Source organism: Mytilus edulis, chromosome 11 (assembly GCF_963676685.1).
Source record: "Mytilus edulis chromosome 11, xbMytEdul2.2, whole genome shotgun sequence".
Lineage (NCBI taxonomy): Eukaryota > Metazoa > Mollusca > Bivalvia > Mytilida > Mytilidae > Mytilus > Mytilus edulis.
Window position 1 is genome coordinate 56,069,686 of NC_092354.1, and position 20,788 is coordinate 56,090,473.

Consider the following 20,788-nt stretch of genomic DNA (forward strand, 5'->3'; position numbering starts at 1 on the left):
TTAAGTATGTCCTTGTATGTGGATATCTTTATGAACATCACCCAATAAGTTTGAAGCGATACATCTGTAATCTCTGACATCATAAGGTGAAAAGTTCGATATTGTAAGAAGGTGTGTTGTGGGATCTACATGCACATTAGCTCCCAATCGTCTACCCTGCAATTAATAAAAAAAAAGTATGTAAAACACGTTAGAATAGTATAAAAGAGAATTTAGTACAGTAAGCATTGACTTTCTATGAGTTTAAATGTCCGTCTGGTATCTTTCGCACCTTTTTTATTTTTAACTTAATCATTAAAAGAGAGGCAAAAGATTTCAAAGGGGCATTCAAACTCGTAAGTGGAAAAATTAACTGATAGCGTCATGCATAAATGCAAACGATATACAGACAATTAATATATAACACTTACAGTACTTGCAATCTTACTGTTTGACGTGAACTTGACTGATCGGTGAATGATCGGTGACGGATGTTTGACTGATCGATGAGTGATCGGTGAGTGGTGACCCATAGGATCCGTCAGATTAGTCAAATAACCTATGTGAGAGTTACCCTGACAACTGTCACCGATCGATAAGTAAATTGAATTTATGCACGGATCGGACGAATACGTATATATTTAAATTCTTATGTAAACCGAACTCGACAGTGTTTACAATCGATAAACGCGTACCTCTACGAAAACACCTTAATTTACACCTTAATTTGTAATAACAGTAGTTTCAATAAAAAAGTGAAAATAGTATAACAGAATAAGACGCTTAAAGCGTTAAATTGATTGTGTTGATTAATAGTTTTGCATTAAATATTGTTAACATCAGAGACATATAATACATAATTGTATTATATGACTCTGTTAACAAACTTATTCCTACGAAAATGGTTATTAATAAACGCAATTGGATTTTGAACTTTTTAAAGTTTCGAATAGGTTGTTTTTAAAAGAAATTAAAAGAATGTCAATAAAGCAATATTAAAATTTTGTTCGCATTGTTTAGAATTACCAAAATTAATTATCCTTTTTTTCATCAAACATTATACTATATTATTTGAAATCAGTGATTTTTACTATCTTCAGAAAAGTCTGCAATTAGAATTGCACCTTCTGGCCAGGTGAGCGAAAAATAGACTACATTTTTTCAATAACTGATCCTTTCATTTTGTTTTTTTCCGAGTATGTTTGGAAAATAATAAAATCAAAATCACGATGTAGACACCGTTATAATAATAAACAAAATGTAATATTGAACGCTCGATTTTCATGAGTCGCCATTTTAATTTAATTAATCGAAACTAAGATTCCGTAATTTGTATTAGTTTATCATTTAACGTATTAAAGTTTAGTCCGTCATCAAAGTCGATCGGCACTATCCGTCCTATCAGTCCGATCAGTCAATTACTTTTACTATAAGTCTGATGGATGGCTCACGTGAGTTTGGCGCGAACTTAACTGATAGGTGACTGATCGATGACCGCTGATTGATCGCTGAAATAGTTACGCATAAGGTTGCAAGTACTGTACAACCACTTCGTTGTATTGTGCAATAAAATGAAGAATGAACAACAACACGACCAAAAAGTAAAATACAGACGAAGGCCAACACATCGAGAAAATCCCGCACCTGAAGCGGAATTCAGCTGGCACTTAAAATGTGTAAGTTCGGTGAAAATGGACGTCATAATTTCCGAAACATATAAATGAACTAATTAGAAAGAACAAACAAACTTAACGAAGACAGAAGTCTCCAGATTTTGTCCGAGCATAAAGTTGATGATTTTTCCAAAGGAAACGATGCTACGACTATTTATCTAAGATCAACACCAAAAAATATCAAAGTTGCACATTCAATGTAATGTAGCACTATAATGGTACTAAATTACATTGAGCTTAATTTATTTGATACATGAACATGATTCACATTTGATGAAAAACAATTATTTATCATGGATGGGACAGCAGTCTGCTCTATGGTCGGGTTGTTGTCTCTTTGACACATTTCCTATTTCCATTCTAAATTTTAATTAAAAACAAATCATATATTGTAGTTCATTAACAATTTTTTTTTATTAATGTAAATACTTAAAGTTAACATGCAACTATGTTAAAATTGATTTAAAAGCACAATATCATTTGACATATTTGTTTCATGTAAACCAGTCTGAATTGAAAACAAAGTCCAAACCTATGCCTACTTTGGATCACACCGCAATTTGTATACATGTGGATGCAACGGTATTTGAAAGGCAATATAATTTACCTCAATTTAGGATGGATTTTGAGGAGTCGATATAGAATGAACAAATCATATTAACCCGTAGGCAAATAAGAATCAAACCCAAATGAAAACAAAATAACCAAGTCTTAATTGAATTCAACATTGAGACCTATAATTGCGTTGGGTAAAAACCACAATAGTGTACATCTGATACTTGTGCATGCAAAACAAATTGCTTTGCAGCACAAACAATATTTTCCAAAAGACTAAGAAAAAGTGAAAAAGTATATTTTAACAAAATCCATTTGACTAGCAGGTCAAACAACGGACGATGCTAACCCTGCTGACTGTCTTTGGTTTTTGCAAAGAAAATGGACCACTAGATGGAACAAAATAGATCTTAATGATTAATTGAATACCAAACAGAAAACGATACACTTGTGGAAAAAAATATATACCTCATGTATTTGTATATATATACGACGCAAAATTCATTAGTTCTTTCAGAAATGTGAGTTTTAAAGTGCTATGATTATTTTCCATATTTTGTGCTCTTTTCCCTCAAAAAGTGAATTAAAATACTAAAAATCACATCATTGTATTTGAATCAACAGTTTTAAGGACGTGATCGGCCATTTACAACATTTTGTGTATGCTTTTAAAAATATTACATAAACAAATCAATCTACAATATTTTATCATTCTTCAAGTAATCAATCAAGCATTATTTGAAATTGCCAATCTTATGCTTTTACAAATCTGCTGTCAAACAATATTCTCTTAAATATTTAAAAAGACATTATGACACTCGATACACAAGTCTTTTTATGTATGTGTAATTGAGATAAAAGACAAACATTGTTTACCTTAACTAAGAAATCTATTGCTGGCTTAGGATTTCCTGTTGCAATGCATTGGATCGTAACGGTATCGCCATATTTAATATTCGTTGGTTGAATAACAGTTTGTGTAATAATTGGGGCCGTCACTGAAAAAATAAATAAATAAACATATGAAAGATCATGAAATGTCAACATGAGTAACAAGAAAAATGTTTTTTTTCTATTAAGATGCATATTTATTAACTCCTCGTCTTTCTTGATCTTATTTTCGATAATGATTCATGTCCCAAATTTGCTTATTTCTATAATGTGACGTCATTTAAATGGCGAATATGATGTGTGACGAATGATATTTGGAATCTATATGATTAAGGATAAGTAACAATTAAAGATCAATATTGCCTAGACATTGTCAATAAATTATCAAAGAATTTGTAGCAAAAATATACTTTTCCCGACTGGTTAGTTTTTGTTAATTGTTTTTATAATCATCGAATTATTATCGAATTCTCAATTCTTCACAAAATTAAAATTTGATGATGAAATCACATTTTTAGCTTCTCTTAAGGATTTACTTAGGTGAAATTAAAAAACTAAACTTGATTTTAAAAGAGGTTTGTGTCATGATTAAGCATTTTATAGGAAGGATGAGTATAATTTGTTTAGCATGGTGTAGATCCAGGGCCGCAACGCCAAAAGGATTCAACTTATATCGAATACTATCAAAAATTTCATTTCATTAAATACCATTGCTATATTTTGTGGTGTAAATTTGCTTTGTATGAAATTGTTATTCGAAACACAAGACATCGGAATGACTGAGACGCATATAGTACAATTTAATTTTTTTTATATTGTTATGCACTCGCTTATCTGACCAATTTGATTCCATCATGAAAGGATGAGTCTTTTGTTGACAAACCGTGCGTCAAGAGTACACACTCTTAACCCAGATATCTTTAATTCTGATAAAATAGGGGTGAAAGATATCAGAGCGACACTCAAACTCACAGATCGTAAAATAAACTGACAATGTCACGGCTTAAAAGGGAAAAGACAAACAGACAAATAATAGTAAACAAGACACAACATAGAAAACTAAAGACTAAGCAACACGACCCCACTAAAATCTGGGGATGATTTCAGCTAACTTCCTACTGTTGAAATCAATGCGCCACTGATGAGTCTTGTGTAGCAAGACGCAGGGCATACCAAATCGAACAGCCTGGTACCTTTGATGAACTATTTCAAATACTACTAACGAGGAATAGGCGTTGTTGGCGCCATACTTGTAGTAGTTGTGGTTGTAGGAGGAGCTATTGTTAATTTGATGGTACTTGCTAGGAATAGGCGTTGTTGGCGCCATAATTGTAGTAGTTATAGTAGTTGCGGTTGGAGGAGGAGCTTTTAATGATTTGATGGTTCCTACGGAGAATAGGCGTTGTTGGCGCCATAGTTATGGTAGTTGTTATAGTTGTGATAGAAGGAGTTGCTATTGTTAAATTGATGGTACTTACGCGGAATAGGTTTTGTTTGTGCCATAGTTGTAGTAGTTGTAGTAGTTGTGATTGAAAAAGGAGCTATTAATCATTTGTTGGTACTTGCAAGGAAAAGGCGTTGTTGGCGCCATAGTTGTAGTAGTTGTAGTAGTTGTGGTTGAATGAGAAGCTATTGTTGGTTTGATGGTACTTACGAGGACTAGGCGTTGTTGCAGCCATAGTTGTAGTAGTTGTGGTTGTAGGAGGAGCTATTTTTGATTTGATGGTACTTACGAGGAATAGGCGTTGTTGGTGCAATGGTAGTAGTAGATATAGCGGTTGTATTTGGAGGATGAGCTATTGTTCATTTGATGGTACTTACGAGTAATAGGCGTTGTTGGCGCCATAGTTGTAGTAGTTGTGGTTGGAGGAGGAGCTATTGTCGATCTGATTGTACAGTTACGGTTACATAATTCTGTGTCACAACAAAATGAACAGATTCCCTGGGGATTGCTTTGCGCAATTGTTGCACATTGCTGAAAAATAAAATTGTTTTAAGTTTAGTGTGATATATGTGCAGCAAAAAATTGAACCTTTAGTTTTTCATTACAAATTTTATTTATTACACTATTAGTTATTACTTTATGATATGGTAAAAAAATCAACCCCAAAAAATCGATTCGGTTTAGCCCCAGATGACGTTTAAAATGTTCATATCATTGAAAAAGCTCCAAATTATCTCCCTTTGGTGCAAAAATGCCATTTTTTGGCATTAAATTTGAAATATATTTTTTAACTCATCGGTGACCTATATTCTTATTGTTTTCATATAAGCTGTACATAAACTAAATATTTGTAAAATTTAAGCGATTTCTGTAATTAGGTTATTTTTTTATTTCGATATTACCTCTATATCTCCTATTAGTTCAACAGAAAAAAGGACATTAACAAAAATGTATGCTTCTTTCAGAGGCATATTGTGAGCTTAAATGAACAGTGACCCATTTTTTTATTTCATTTTTCTTTTAAGTATATGAAAGTACAATTCTTGGTGTTTATTGTCATTTACAATTTCATTTGTTTGTTTTTAAATACCCTTAATAATTATATCTAATACTTATCATCATCATGATGTTTGGGGTAACCAGGGTACCTAATAAGCTATCAAGAGACTTCTCAGTATTGTTGTAATATACAATGTACAGTATCTACTCAGTCTTTCAACCACAGGAACATCGATAATGAAAACATGCCACAAAACAGCGGTACACACTTTTAAAACATGCTTGTGTAATTTTACATGGTGTATTGTTTTGAATTTTAAACGATTGGTATTTGTAAAATTAAAAATAAGCCTTCGCACAATTTACTCAATTCTTACAGAAGTCAATTCGCGGCATGTTGCAAGAATTGTTTCTTTCTCTATATATCCCATATACCATCAGTGTCAACTGACATTAAACATTTCCCGACTTTAGTTAGGTTTGCGTTATTTTGAGCGAGTCATAGTTCATAAAATATTTGGATAGCAAATTCATGTCCATAACATCGAGAGTGTTACTTGTATAAAAAAATAATGTTGTTACTTTTTCAAAATAAATATATATGTGAAACATATGCATATAGACTTTTAAATTGTACGAAATTATATGTACATGTTTTTGTAAGTATTAAAAAACAGGAATTGCTATTTAAAAATAAAATAACATAAAAGTTCACGCTGACTAGGCTAAATTTAAATGGCTTTATTTATGAGGTATATATTCACATTCTCACCCTAGTGATAGTAACATACATCTTCATGTGCCCATTGAAAGTCAGTATGTTTACAAAGTTTCTTTAATTAACAGTAAGCATATTATAATGAACATCAAGGAGTATATTACAGTATTTGTTAGATTTCTTTGCCAAGTAAAAGTTATAATGTGTTGATATTACAGCGAGACTGTACTCCTCAATTTACAAGTGTAGCCAGATTGACATATTGCAAAACTGTTGGCTAATAAAGGCAACAGTAGTATACCGCTGTTCAAATTCGTAAATCGATAGAGAAACAACAAATCCGGGTTACAAACTAAAACTGAGGGAAACGTATCAAATATAAGAGAACTGCATCACAACAGAAACACAACACCACAATGTACACACAAAAACGAATTATAAGGTAAGAATGGCAATTTTTCTGACTTGGCACAGGGCATTTTATGAAAAATAGTGGGTTTTAACATTAAAATGACAACATTACACGACAGGGCTACAATAAATAAATGTGAGAAAATATAGGACAGAGTTCGAGAAACAAACGAATAATAGCCATCAAAAGGTGCCAGGCTAAAAATATGTATATGCCAGACGTGCGTTACGTCCACACACAACTATGCTCAGATGAAAAAAGTTTGAAAGTCAAAACAAGTACAAAATTGAAGATCGACGAGGACCAAAAGTTCCGAAAAGTTGTGACCAATACGGCCAGAGTTATCCGCCTGGGACAAAAACATCATTATTATCAAGAATACTACATAGTTTTACAAACAATTAATTTTATAAAATAACTTTATAATATACATGATTAAACTGAAGTGGTGACTAGTATATAATAAATACGAATACATTACAAAATCACAGCCGTGTTAGCTAAAGCCATTACAATGCCAAAAGTGACTTCACACTTGAATTGCTAAAACGTGTTCCGAAAATTAAGAAAGAATTTGGATGAAATCCAAGATAAGATTTGTATTCTTATCCGGTGTTAGGGACCTTAACCTTGTTTTTGTTTCATGTTGATACCCTCACTGTACGTTTTAGATAACAGCATAATCATTGTTCCTTTTTCTTTCTTGTGATCTTGTATGAAGAACTAATGCATTGGTATATATATATTTTTTTTCTCAAAATCTTCATTAAAACCTTTCTACATGCAACATACCGTTTTCTCTGAACAGCCATGACTCCAACGTGGTTTACCAATCAAATTTTGTGTTTGTTTTATAGAGCATGCCTGTAATGTTATTAAAAATGGAAAACATAAATTAATATATTCTAATTACAAACAGTCCGTTCTATATTTATTTATGCTGTCATCTGCTCTTTCTTTTTATTACTTTATTTTGTATCACCCATAAGGCTAACATGTTTTTGACATCTCACCATTTTGACCTTCATTCAGATGTGGTATATACATATAGCTATATAAATCAAACTAAAGAATGTTTACCGGGTTTGTGAGCAACACGACGGGTGCCACATGTGAGGCAGGATCTGCTTACACATTTGGAGCCCCTTGGATCATCTCAGGTTTTAGATAGATTCGTGCTTACTCTTTAATTTTCCATGTTGTGTTTTGTTAACTATTGTTTGTCTGTTTGTGTTTTTCTTATTTAGCCTTTGCGTTGTCAGTTTATTTTTGATATATAAGTTTGAAGGTCCCTCTTTTAGATATAGTTTATACCAATGCATTTAGATTTGGTATATTCCCTTTTACTTAAGATGTGCGTATACCTATAAATTTGGGAGATATGGGTACATGTAATACCTTGATTTAATGTATTCTCTAAAAATTAAGAAATGAGGTGTATGTCTTGGCCTATACGAGATAATTAAAAAATGTTGCAGTGTTTTCTTAGAACTTTAACAGATACAATGTACTCAAATGACCATTACAGATTCCGTGTACAAATGTGTAGTATGGCTTTTGGAACTTTTATTTCCGAGGATTGCAAAATGTCCCTTATAAATTTATAAAAAAAAATGAAGACATATTCAAATTGAGAATCAACCTGTGGTCCTCCAAAATGGTAAGACCTATTGCTTTGAATTTCATTAATCAATTCCGTCTTTGAATGTAAGTTTTGGAAAATTACCATTTATGAATTTGTTATGAAATGCTGAATTAATCATTTCTGGGTCTCTTTCGATAAAATTTACCAAACTTAGTTATTAAACGAACAAATAACAAAATACGTCTTGTTATTCAGTCATACATTACCGAATCTCGGTCACAAAGTGTAATGTGATTGCATTTATTAGCATCCATCGCCAAAGGGCAGGAATAACATATGGTTGATCCTACGGGAAGATTAACACCTGTAACAGAATAAATATAATTTAATATTTATCATACTATTTGGTATTATAGGATACACACGACGGGTGCCACATGTGGTGCAAAATCTGCTTACCCTTCCGGAGCTCATGAGATCACCCCAAAGTTTTGATGGGGTTCGTGTTGCTCAGTCTTTAGTGTTCTTTGTTGTTTTTTGTGTACTAGTACTTGTCTGTTTGTCTTTTTCATTTTTAGCCATGGCGTTGTCAGTTTATTTTCGATTTATGTGTTTGACTTTTCCTCTTGTATCCTTCGCCCCTCCTAATACCTTTTATTTAAAGACATACATGTAACAGCACGTTGTGTGTTTCTTTACATATTGTTACAATAACCTTAAAACATATTCATTCGCAATTTTAGGTCCTTATTGTTCTTCAACTTCATACTTTATTAAGGCTTTTGAACTTTTTTGATTTGAATATCACCGATGAGTCGTTATATATAAGACTCGAGTATGGCGTGTAAAATTTAAATCATGGTATCTATAATGAATTTATTATCCGCATGCACATATCCTAACAAATAATGACAGATTTTGGCTGAATTTTTAATCATAATAATAAATTTATTACTAATTTAGATTATAACAATGTTGACTGCTGTACCAATATGCGTCACATTGTCACCTTTTATGTCTTATTATTTGCTTAAACATTGTTGTCAATATAATTGATTTTTTAACGACTGTCATATAAGCGAGAGGACTATAAAACTATGTTTAATCCACAATTTTCTATATAAAAAAGGACTTTCACAAGTCAGAATTATGAGAATTGTTATTCATTGATTTTGTCATTTAATTACGGATTTTTCGTTTTGTATTTACAAGGGAGTTTTGTGTTTTTGTTATATGACTTTTTGTTATGATTTTCATCTGAGAACCGATGCGTCGAATAAAACTTCAACCAAAATGATGATTGTGGGCGAGTATAAGGATACAAATTAACTCATCATAGATACCAGGACTAAATTTTGTATGCGCGTTTCGTCTACAAAAGACTCATCAGTGACGCTCGAATCCAAAAAAAGTTAAAAAGGCCAAATAAAGTACGAATACATTGAAACAATAAATCATAAACTTGTGTTTTGCATATAACTTAGATTTCAGGATATTGTGAGAAAAGTGATAGCACGCTTTTTTGTATATTTTGGATTAATTGTATCAATTTCTATGCATTTATGAAATTACAGTAGCATCAACATGAAATGTCTAAACTTAACCGACCACAGTCAATGTCCTTATTTATTCATCAACAATTTCAAAATTCATAGTACAATGATTTTTTTCAGTCTTTAATAATCATTTGTTTTTTTCTGTTATATTAGTGACATTAAATAGGTGAAATTAAAATTACAGATAATTACTAAACATTTTAGTAAATACCTGTATTTCAATCTTATAAGTAATTACATGTATTCAATTGTTGATTATCAATGATTACATTACCTGTAATTATTTGGTCATTTTTACAGCTATTTACTAACTTTATATTTTTGTTAGATTTTGATAATAAAACAACAAACAATATGAGAAAGTAAAGTGTTCGAATTGTGGGGCTCACGTTATGCTAAGGAATCCGATGTCTTTCAAGACTGCAAGCTCTTTATTTACAGTTTGTGTATTGAAACTGGCAAATGATTGTGTTATAATTTTTTAAACTCGCCGAAAATAATATACATTATGCAAGACAATGATCGAAATCAATCGAATGACTTTAATAATTCATGAATTATCGCATCCAAACATGAATATTGTAGCAAATTAACACACAATGAATGCCTACCTTCACAATGAATGTAAAATATATAATACAGGTTTTCATTGACAATTGAGTCTTAATTATTTGCTTGTTTTGATGTTGAATTATTTAGTAAATACAATTCGTTAAGAAGAAGGGCTACCGTTGGTTCCCATTGGAAGATTTCTAATTGACAATGAACGGTAAAGACTTGAACTATTTCCGTCTTTAAAAGCTTGACAAGGAGCAATATTGACTTGAAATGTGATCCTCTCTTAAAACTTGACAATCAACGGTAAATACTTGAAATGTTTTTGTCTCTTAAAGCTTAACATACGTGCACCACATTGGTTCATATTGCATAAATCTTTATCATCACAGCAATGACGGCAAATAAACGTTTCATCTCCTTTGCCTGGACCTAGTGGGTTTGCTATACATAACTGGAAAAGAAAAAATAAATAAAAACAAAGAATGTTGTTTGCAGTCAAATCTTAACATAAATGTCAACATCAAACCATAGGTATCGTAGAAACTGTCATCATGATGGAACTTACCTTTAAATTGAGGTTAACAATACTATATGGATTGATACAGCTGAACAAAGAGAGGATGACGTAAGAGGTCAAACTTTCAATTAACAGCGATATAGTCTGGTATATACTTCCTTGAGTATCTTTATCACAATAATTTTAATTTTTGATGTAACGCTTCTGCTGATTGGCTGAAGTTATTATGTTTATCAGCTCATAGACATATTTTTTGTCATGTGACCCTTACGTCATCAATATTTTTCCATGGTTTAATCCGGTTTAAAGTGGAATTTAGATTTAAATTATGAGAAATTACTGTGATATTTTTTTGTCTATTCGAAATAATATTAAAAATGTGGTGCACAATTTTAAATTACACGCTACGCGGGTTATTCAGTGTGCACCACATTTTTTATGTCATTTTTCATAGACAGAAATAATATTACAGTCATTCCTTGAATAATGTACATATTACAATAATTGCAAATATTTTGTGAATGTTATTAGGAACCTGTATAGCTAACTGTTTGCCAATGCTCCGTGTTGAAGACCGTACTTTGACTTATAATGGCTGTGACTTGGATGGAGAGTTGTCTCATTTTTCACATTTTTTCTTCTTCAGATAAGTTTTGATTATTAATATCTACAAGTAGATATTGAAATCTTATATGCTCCACTTCAAGTTGAAGGTTCGATTAGATATGTAAAATGATATGGTGGAATGCTGCTAAAAGCATGTTTTTGTTTAATAAACACTACATGTTATTTGCTTTATCGAAACCATCCCTGTTGTTACGCAACACAACACATGAGAAAATACCGTAACAATTATGTGTGTAACCTTTTCAAGCATGATCAATACAAGGCATCCATTTCGTATCTAGCTTTCCATGAGTTATCAATGCGCTTATTATGGTTAACAAGCCTACATATCGCATTATAATAAATCTTGTGTATGACATGAACAATAGTGTCTTTTATTAATTAATAATAAAATTAGAATGCTTGGTCTGACCATTTTAAAATGGAAAAGTATCATATTGTATTAAACTGCAGAATGTGTCAAGTAGATTAATTGAAGTATCCAAAACCTTTAATAAAAAAGGACACTACCAAAGAATTTCAAAATCGAACGGATATAACTAGTATTTATTTGTCAAACCTGATGTTGCGTATATTTTTTATGGGAATGAGTAAAGGAAAATTTTAGATTTTGTGTGAAATAGAGATAGATATACAGGCAGACAGATAACGATACAGTATAATTGAAAAAGTCTTTTAGACTACACATATGATTATTTACACAAACGAGATATATGCCCTACCCAATACTAAAAAAATCACATAAACTGCATCTTAATTAAAGGTGTGAAACTGCAAAGCATTCCAAAGTTTCCTAGAAAGCTACAACTTCTAATGGATTAAACTTGGTAAAATGTTTGTGACAGATATAGTGTGCAGTTACCTGACGGTCTTTGCATCCTACGTTGTAAAAAATGATACCATCATTTGTTACGTATCTCTCCACTGCACAGACCTATATAAAGACAAATAAGATTTATAATTACTCCTCTTTTTAAAAGTTGCACTTTGTAAATACAGTGTTTCACAAACCAAGCCTCTTTTGTTGAGATATATAATATTCAAAGGTATTTTGTTTTGTTAACGTCCTGCTTCCTAGACATTATCGCTAAGTTTACTCTCAAAAAGACATAACCTTGAAATGATACAAGTATCAATATAAACGAATAGCGGCCAAGTTTAATTTTGAAAATGGCCGAATGTGAATGGAGGAGTAGTAGAGTATTTTAGTATAAGTTTAAAGTCTTAAAATTTCTGGGCATAAACATGATAAAGATGTTAAAATTATGCCGCACAGCCCAATTTAGATTCTAAAGAAGACCCAAAGGAAAAGGAAGGATAGTACAGAGGTTGAATTTAAACTCTTAGAAGTTCAGGGCATATATAAGTTATAAATATGCCGCACTGCCCCATATTGTGATCGATGAAAAAAATAGAAGTGTATATGAACTCTCCGTTCTAGGATATATTGTTTTACGAAACTTCATAGTAAAAGTGGTACAGTTGTAGCCCTAATGGAGTTTGTTTGGGAGATAAGTCAGTATAGTTTGATCTAATTTCCTTGGTATGTGAACTTTATGTCGTGGTTGAAGACAAAACTGCTATGTCGAGGGTGTTTGATTTTAAATTTGTAGTTTCATGAAAGTTTCATAACATATTATTTTTAGACTGTTTTACGCTCTTTTATGGGGTCACACATAATGATAATACTATGTTTCCACAATTCTGGAAGTTCGTACCCACGAAAACAGTTATGTATACAACAGTCAAGTGATACGCACAAAGAAATTCCATAAGACTAACAGAGCTGCATCGTGGAAATTTGTTTTGTAAAACATAAAACATATAGAAATTGACAGAATATGAATATGTTGCTCTGTCTTTAATTTTCTATTTTGTGTTTTGTAAATTGTTGTTTTTCTTTTGTTTTGCCTTGGCGTTGTCATTTGCTGTCTCTGTTTTTTAGTTTGAATATGACCCCCTTATTATCTTTTGGCTCTCTTTCATAGTGAATAAATTAATCTCTTGTTTAATATTCAATTGGTCAAGTGTAGTTTTGGATTCTCCAAATCATTTCCTTGTTGGATTTGAATTCAAAATAGATCAGATACAGTTTAAACAATAATGATACTAATTTTCTATTCAGCAAATTCACCATGCTCGTGATAAAAACATTTGGAAGAAGGTGCAACAACAACTGGGGAAGGAATAAGATCTTCGAATGAGGAAGACTCATTTTTTAAATAAAAAGTATTTAAAAAAGTTTGTAACAGCATTTTAAATGACACAATATCCATATTTTGTTGTTTTGTGCCGGTGATAAACTAGGGAACTAACAGTCCACCAGCAGATGCTTAATGACACCATTTGTTTTTACACCAGATGCGCATTTGGATAATAAATGTCCTCAGTGATGTTCAAGGTCAAAGTATTCAAAACTCCAATACATTTACCTCATGGTCGCCACATTCTGTAACAATAGTAGTATCAAGTGGCGACGTTAAACGAACACCTTCAAGGCATCGTATTTTAGCATCTGCAAATATAAATGACAAAAATGATGATAATGCAATTCGTGTGTAACAATTATATTTATTGGACGTTGACAAATATTTTGAAGGGTTAGATTCCACGTTCTACAACTCCGGACTTTTAATTCTAAATTTGTTTGGTATGGAAGTACAAAAAAAAAACTAAACCCAACACATTTTGTGCCTCAGAATTTCCTGTTTATCAACATTGAACCCATTTAAATTCGTACAAAAAGTATGATTACGTGTAGTGTTTATTTTTTACAGTTCCACGGACTTTTTCATTGATGGTCTTTTTTAAACCGAAATATTTATCAAATGGAATTTATGTTTAAACGTTGCATTAGAATGAAGATAACTGTATTGTATTTTAAGATCTGCCTTCGTGAAACTATTCTATTGTCGCAAATATACGTTTGCCTAGCCTCTCTACGCGTCGCTAGGTAAACTCGATTTGCGACAGTAAAATATACGTTACAGTCATCTCCAATCTCCAAGCAAACCCATTCATTGTATATAACAATAGCAATAATTTTTTTCAAATGTTGTACGTAACATCACACACATATAAACATATTTTTTTAAGATAAGTAGACTACAGCTTCTCAAATCAGGGGAAGCTATTGTTGATCTGATGGTACTTACGATGAATAGGTGTTGTTGGCACCAGAGTTGTTGTAGTTGTAGTAGTTGGGTTGTAGGAGGAGATATTGTTGATATGACGGTACTTACGAGGAATAGGTGTTGTTGGCGCCAGAGTAGTTGTAGTTGTAGTAGTTGGGTTGTAGGAGGAGCAATTGTTGATATGATGGTACTTACGAGTAATAGGTGTTGTTGGCGCCAGAGTTGTAGTAGTTGTAGTAGTTGTGGTTGGGGGAGAAGCTATTGTTGATGTGATGGTACTTACGGGGAATAGGTGTTGTTGGCGCCACAGTTGTAATAGTTTTAGTTGGAGGAGGAGCTATGGCTGATTTGATGGTACTGACGAGGAACAGGCGTTGCTGGCGCCACAGTTTTAGTAGGTGTGGTTTGGGGAGAAGCTATTGTTGATTTGATGGTACTTACGAAGAATAGGCGTTGTTGGCGCCATAGTTGTAGTAGTTGTAGTAGTTGTGGTTGGAGGAGGAGCTATTATTGATTTGATGGTACTGATGAGGAATATGGGTTTTTGAAGCCATTATTGTAGTAGTTGTGGTTGTAGGAGGAGCTATTGTTGATTTGATAGTACCTACAAGGAATAGGCGTTGTTGGCGCCATAGTTGTAATAGATGTGGTTGTAGGAGGAGCTATTCTTGATTTGATGGTACTCACGAGGAAAAGGTGTAGTTGGAGCCATTGTTGTAGTAGTTGTAGTGGTAGTGATTGGAGGAGGAGTTATAGCTGATGTAATGGTACTTACGAGGAAAAGGTGTAGTTTGAGCCATTGTTGTATTAGTTGTAGTAGTTGTAGTTGGAGGAGAAGCCATTGTTGATTTAATGGTACTTATGAGGAATAGGAGTTGTTGGCGCCATTATTGTAGTAGTTGTAGTAGTTGTTATTGGAGGAGGAGCTATTGTTGATTTGATGGTACTTACCAGGAATGGGCGTTGTTGGCGCCATATTTGTAGTAGTTGGGGTTCTAGGAGGAGCTATTGTTGATATGCTGGTACTCACGAGGAAAATGTGTAGTTGGAGCCATACTTGTAGTAGTTGTAGTAGAAGTGGGTAAAGGAGGAGCTTTTGCTGATATGATGATACTTATGACGAAAAGGTGTAGTTTGAGCCATAGTTGTAGTAGTTGTAGATGTTATGGTTGGAGGAGGAGCTAATGTTGATTCGACGGTACTTACGAGGAATAGGCGTTGTTGGCGCCATAGTTGTAGTAGTTGTAGTAGTTGTGGTTGGAGGAGGAGCTATTGATGATTTGATGGTACTTACGAGGAATAGGCGTTTTTGAAGCCATATTTGTAGTAGTTGTGGTTAGAGGAGGAGCTATTGTTGATTGTGATGGTACTTACAAGGAATAGGTGTTGTTGGCTCCATAGTTGTAGTAGTTGGGTTGTAGGAGGAGCTATTGTTGATATGATGGTACTTACGACGAATAGGCGTTGTTGGCGCCATAGTTGTAGTAGCTGTAGTAGGTGTGGATGGGGGAGTAGCTACTGTTGATTTGATGGTACAGTTACGGTTACATAATTCCGTGTCACAACAAAATGAACAGATTCCCTGGGGATTAATGTGTGCAATTGTTGAACATTGCTGAAAAATCATTTGTTTTATGTTAAGTGTAATATAAATTTTCCCATATAGCCCGAATAGTATCAATATAGTTTTTCTGGATGAAATCAGAGTACTGCATACTTAACAAAGTGACGTCTTGATTTTATTGTATGCGTAAAGAAGGTTGAGTATTCAAAATATTTGTGTTCTTCTACAGTGATCATGAATAAGTGCACCAAAAAGCGCTGCTTTGTTGATTACACGTGGCAAGTATTACATAATCAAGGAACAAGATATACTAACACCTAGAAATCTATTTATGCTGAAATGTATTTATTTTGAATGATAGCTATTTCGATCAGTTGAGTTAAACAATGTAACATTTAAGTTGAACTATGACTTTGAGATTTTTAAATGAAATAGGAACATGCCATCCTTATTTTGGGTGTTATATTGTGTCACTAACTTTTTGATACATACATGTAGCTATCATATTAGTTCCTTGTCACTTTATTCCTTGAAATATTTCTACTGTGGACACATTTACTGCGTAGATGTTAAGTTAACAGGTTTTTTGAATTCTTGATACCAGCCTTCAGATAACTTGTCATTTGTTGAATTTTTAATTCAGTGGTTCACCTGTATCCACGGAATCCACGCAAATGGCATTCAACGAACAATAATGAATATACAGTAGATGCAACATACCGATTTCTGTGAACAACCATGCATCCAACGAGGTTCACCCAGCAGATTTCGTGTTTGTTTTATAGAGCATGCCTGTAATATGAAAAATGCAAATTTAAATTGAAAATTTCAGGTTTAAGGTAAGGGGTTTGTTTACATGAAAATATTCAAAATCTGTTAATTTCCATACCTTTACATTTATTTAATGTCATCGTGTTCTCTTTTCCTTTTTTTATTGGAATTTTCGTTATTTTTTGCAGATTCATGTTGTCTTTTTTCTAATTTTTTGAACGAAAGGAAATCTAACAGGTGTTTAGTTTTGCATCTGACTGTTAGCCTGGGGAAAAAAGGGGAGGGGGGCTTTTGAAGTTCACATTTGTGCATGTAAACTCCCCAAAAAACCTCGATAGTTTAACCATCAAGTATAACATAATCTTTTCCGGTTTTAGTTCATTGACCTTGTTTAGCAACAGGAAATATAATCAAAAGATCTCATTTAATCTAAAAAAAGTAATCTCCCCATAAACAAATAAATGGCTTATTTGAAAAAGTAATTCTAAAAGCACAAATAGTTGGTATTTGTAAAAACATTTTCGATAATACAATGACTAACCAAGTTTTCTTTATCTAAATAAACAGTGTAACCATTAAAATTGAAAATCTGTCTCGAAATTTGCAGATTTTTGTACTACCTTAATACAATTGAGAATGTAAATGGAGAATGTACATATAAAACGACAACAACCCGACCATAGAGCAGAAAACAGCCGAAAGCCACCAATAGGACTTCAAACCCGGAGGTTAAAGTCATATGAAACCTCAAATTAAAAAAAAATACGCATATAGTTTTAAAAACTAAATGGATAGTTTTCATTATACAACTTATGTACATATACATTTTTCTGAGGAAAATTCTTTAATTTGTCCACATTTAGAAGAAGTTTACTTATTTTTAATTGCTTGCTGCCAGGAAGCAATTCGCCGACATATTTTCCGTATGCATAGTGACCTAAGCGTAACCCTCCTCGTAAAAATCCGGTGATAGCAATACGCATGAATCTGTCATTAAAATAAACAATTACCTGATTGTATATGTTAAACACGTGCTAAATACCCATGCTTTTTGTTGATTATTTACTATAAGGTGACAATCGGTAAACTACGACTTCAAAACACGGCATTTAATGAGTAGCCATATTTGTTAAATCATAACAGACAGAGAGAAAAAAAAATTACGATTATACGATATGTTTGCGTAAAAAATGATAAAAATGTGCACAGAGGACTAAGTTTATGATATATACATGCATTGGTTCAAGAATTGGATAAACATTATTGTTCGCCAGTCACTCGTTTCTTTTGACTTTAAGTACATTTACCTTGTTTAGAAACTGCAAATCTTGTCATAAGACCTCATTTTTTTTATTTTTTTTTACCTACTATATATATCTTTTTCTTTAAAGGAATCAATAAATATACAAACAAACTTACCGAATCGCTGTCACATAATGTCAACTGGTTACAAGTGTTCGAACTTTTACTTAAAGGACAGTCATAGCATAAAGTTGATCCAAACGGCTTGGGAAAATCTAAAACATGTTTAAAAATGTATGAACTGTCTATATACAACTATCTCATTTGAGCTGTGGTGGAGAGTTGTTTCATTGGCAATCATAACTCGTCTCCGTATTTCATATAGACCTACCATAAATATTTTATAGCCTTAGATGGAAAAAACACATCATGCAACATGTGTACAAGGCTTGTTAATTTAAAAGTCTGACGCACTATTCGTCAACATATCTTTTCATCGAAACGGTGACATATATATAGCTGCTACTTATATGATTTATAATAACTGTTCAAATGTTACAGATATCAGTCATTCGAGCAACTAAATGTAAATTTGAAAGAAGAAAGCGACAACGATTGCTATAAAACCTCTCTAAAATTTAAACGGACAAAATCAATGTATCAACCAACGAAAAGAGTTTAAAACAACAACACACTCATATTTTTGCATTTGTACTGACATTTTTCATTGAAAATGGTGGGTTAAACCTGGATTATATCTATCCTAACCTAATATGTATTACCCTTGTTTGTAGTAAAATTCCCAAAATATGGTAAATATGTTAGTCTTGTATGATTTTTGATTTTAGTTTCTTGCGTATATTCGGAGTTTAGTATGACGTCCATTGTCACTGTACTAGTATACATATTTTTAAGGGGTCAGCTGAAAGACGCTTACGGGTGCGGGAGATTCTCACTACATTGACGACCCATTGGACGACTTCGGCTGTTGTCTACACTATGGTCGGGTTGTTGTCACTTGGACAAATTCCCCATTTCCTTTCTCAATTTTATTTTCAAGCAACCCAAACACACATTTTGAAGCAGACATTACGGTATGGGTTTTCAAATTGTCAAAGGCCGTAGCGGTAGTGTATATTTGCTTACATTTACTTCGTTTGAAATTACAATTATAATGGATAGTTGTCTCTTATCACACCTCCTTTTTTTGTTTTATTAAAGGTGAATGTAACACCTTTTGTATTGCAAACATACATCACAGTCGTGTTGAAAGACTAAAACAACTTCCTATTTTTTTTTTATAATTAACAATATAAAAAAGAAGATATGGTATGATTGCCAATGAGACAACTATCCACAAAAGACCAAAATTACACAGACATTAACAACTATAGGTCACCGTACGGCCTTCAACAATGAGCAAACCTCATACCGCATAGTCAGCAACATTTATTCCGATACGCACCCAAATGATTAACGATTGTTTGTTTGTTGCTATACGTTTATTGACCAACTTTTCGTAATCATTGAAGTTAACTATTTGACAATTTTGGTTTGATGTCTATATTTGTTTTGTTTAACTGATAATAATTAAATATTAAAATAGCCTACTTGCAGAACCACAGTGACCTTCCAAATTACAGATATTCCTGTCACTACAGCATTCATGACATGTGGTCGTATCTATGCTTTTTCTAGCACTCCGTTTTCCGACTACAGGTAAACGTGGGCCTGATGAGGTGCAACTCTTAAATGATGAATGGGAAAACAAAAATTACTCACAATAATATTTAACAGTAAAAAAATACGTGAATCTGGTTACAAACAATAATATGTCTTCCGATGTTGAATTTTTCTTCAATTATCACGTATTCAGTCTGTAAACAATACTCATGACATTGCAGAATTAAAAATGGTGTCATTCTGTTAAATTTTTAAGATTCTAAATGTATTCAAGGTTCAGCTGCCGATTGCATTGTATAACATGTATAATAAGCACAATGCGATTTTATATCTAAATGAGTAAAAGAATAAACATGATGTAGGATAAACAAAGGCAACAGTAGTATACCTCTTTTTAAATAGTAATATAATAAATTGATCGAGCGAATACAAATCCTGGTCACAAACTTCATAGGAGTAAAACATTTATAATCTACCAGTCAACAAAAGAAAAGATACAAGGCAATGTATTTTCCTTTCATAATGAAATTGGATTCACTGCACCGAAGTAAATATCTGTCCAATTGGTCTTATTTTACAAAGCGTTATTTTACGGTAAAACTCTTAATATAAAATGTTTTAATTTTTTAATTTCAAAAATCGTATTTTCATCCAAATATTAAAAAATCAATATAAGAACTTCAAACTTTAAAACGAAACCGTTACGTGGTTTATTTACAATTTGGAAAGCCTTTGCAGATATTTGAATACTTGAATCTCATCTTCGAAATTAAATGCCCACTTTTTCATCATTTTCGGCAAAGTAAATGTAACCCCTGTGTTCAATATAACTCTCTATTTTCTAACTTTTCAATTTTGTCAGATTATTTAATGCATTTGT

At 32.5% G+C, this 20,788-nt stretch overlaps 1 protein-coding gene across 1 annotated transcript in view; it reads right to left on the bottom strand.

The window, feature by feature from the left end:
* LOC139494400 (uncharacterized) overlaps nt 1–20,788 on the bottom strand; it is a 53,438-nt gene continuing 32,650 nt past the window's right edge. Inside the window, exons 7-17 of the mRNA XM_071282563.1 lie at nt 16,933–17,004; nt 16,101–16,263; nt 13,947–14,029; nt 12,377–12,448; nt 10,716–10,821; nt 8,523–8,620; nt 7,464–7,535; nt 4,920–5,073; nt 4,272–4,484; nt 3,084–3,205; nt 1–156 (exon numbers count right to left, since the gene is read on the bottom strand). Coding sequence (XP_071138664.1) covers nt 1–156; nt 3,084–3,205; nt 4,272–4,484; nt 4,920–5,073; nt 7,464–7,535; nt 8,523–8,620; nt 10,716–10,821; nt 12,377–12,448; nt 13,947–14,029; nt 16,101–16,263; nt 16,933–17,004 — 1,311 coding nt within the window. The remainder of the gene's footprint in view (nt 157–3,083; nt 3,206–4,271; nt 4,485–4,919; nt 5,074–7,463; nt 7,536–8,522; nt 8,621–10,715; nt 10,822–12,376; nt 12,449–13,946; nt 14,030–16,100; nt 16,264–16,932; nt 17,005–20,788) is intronic.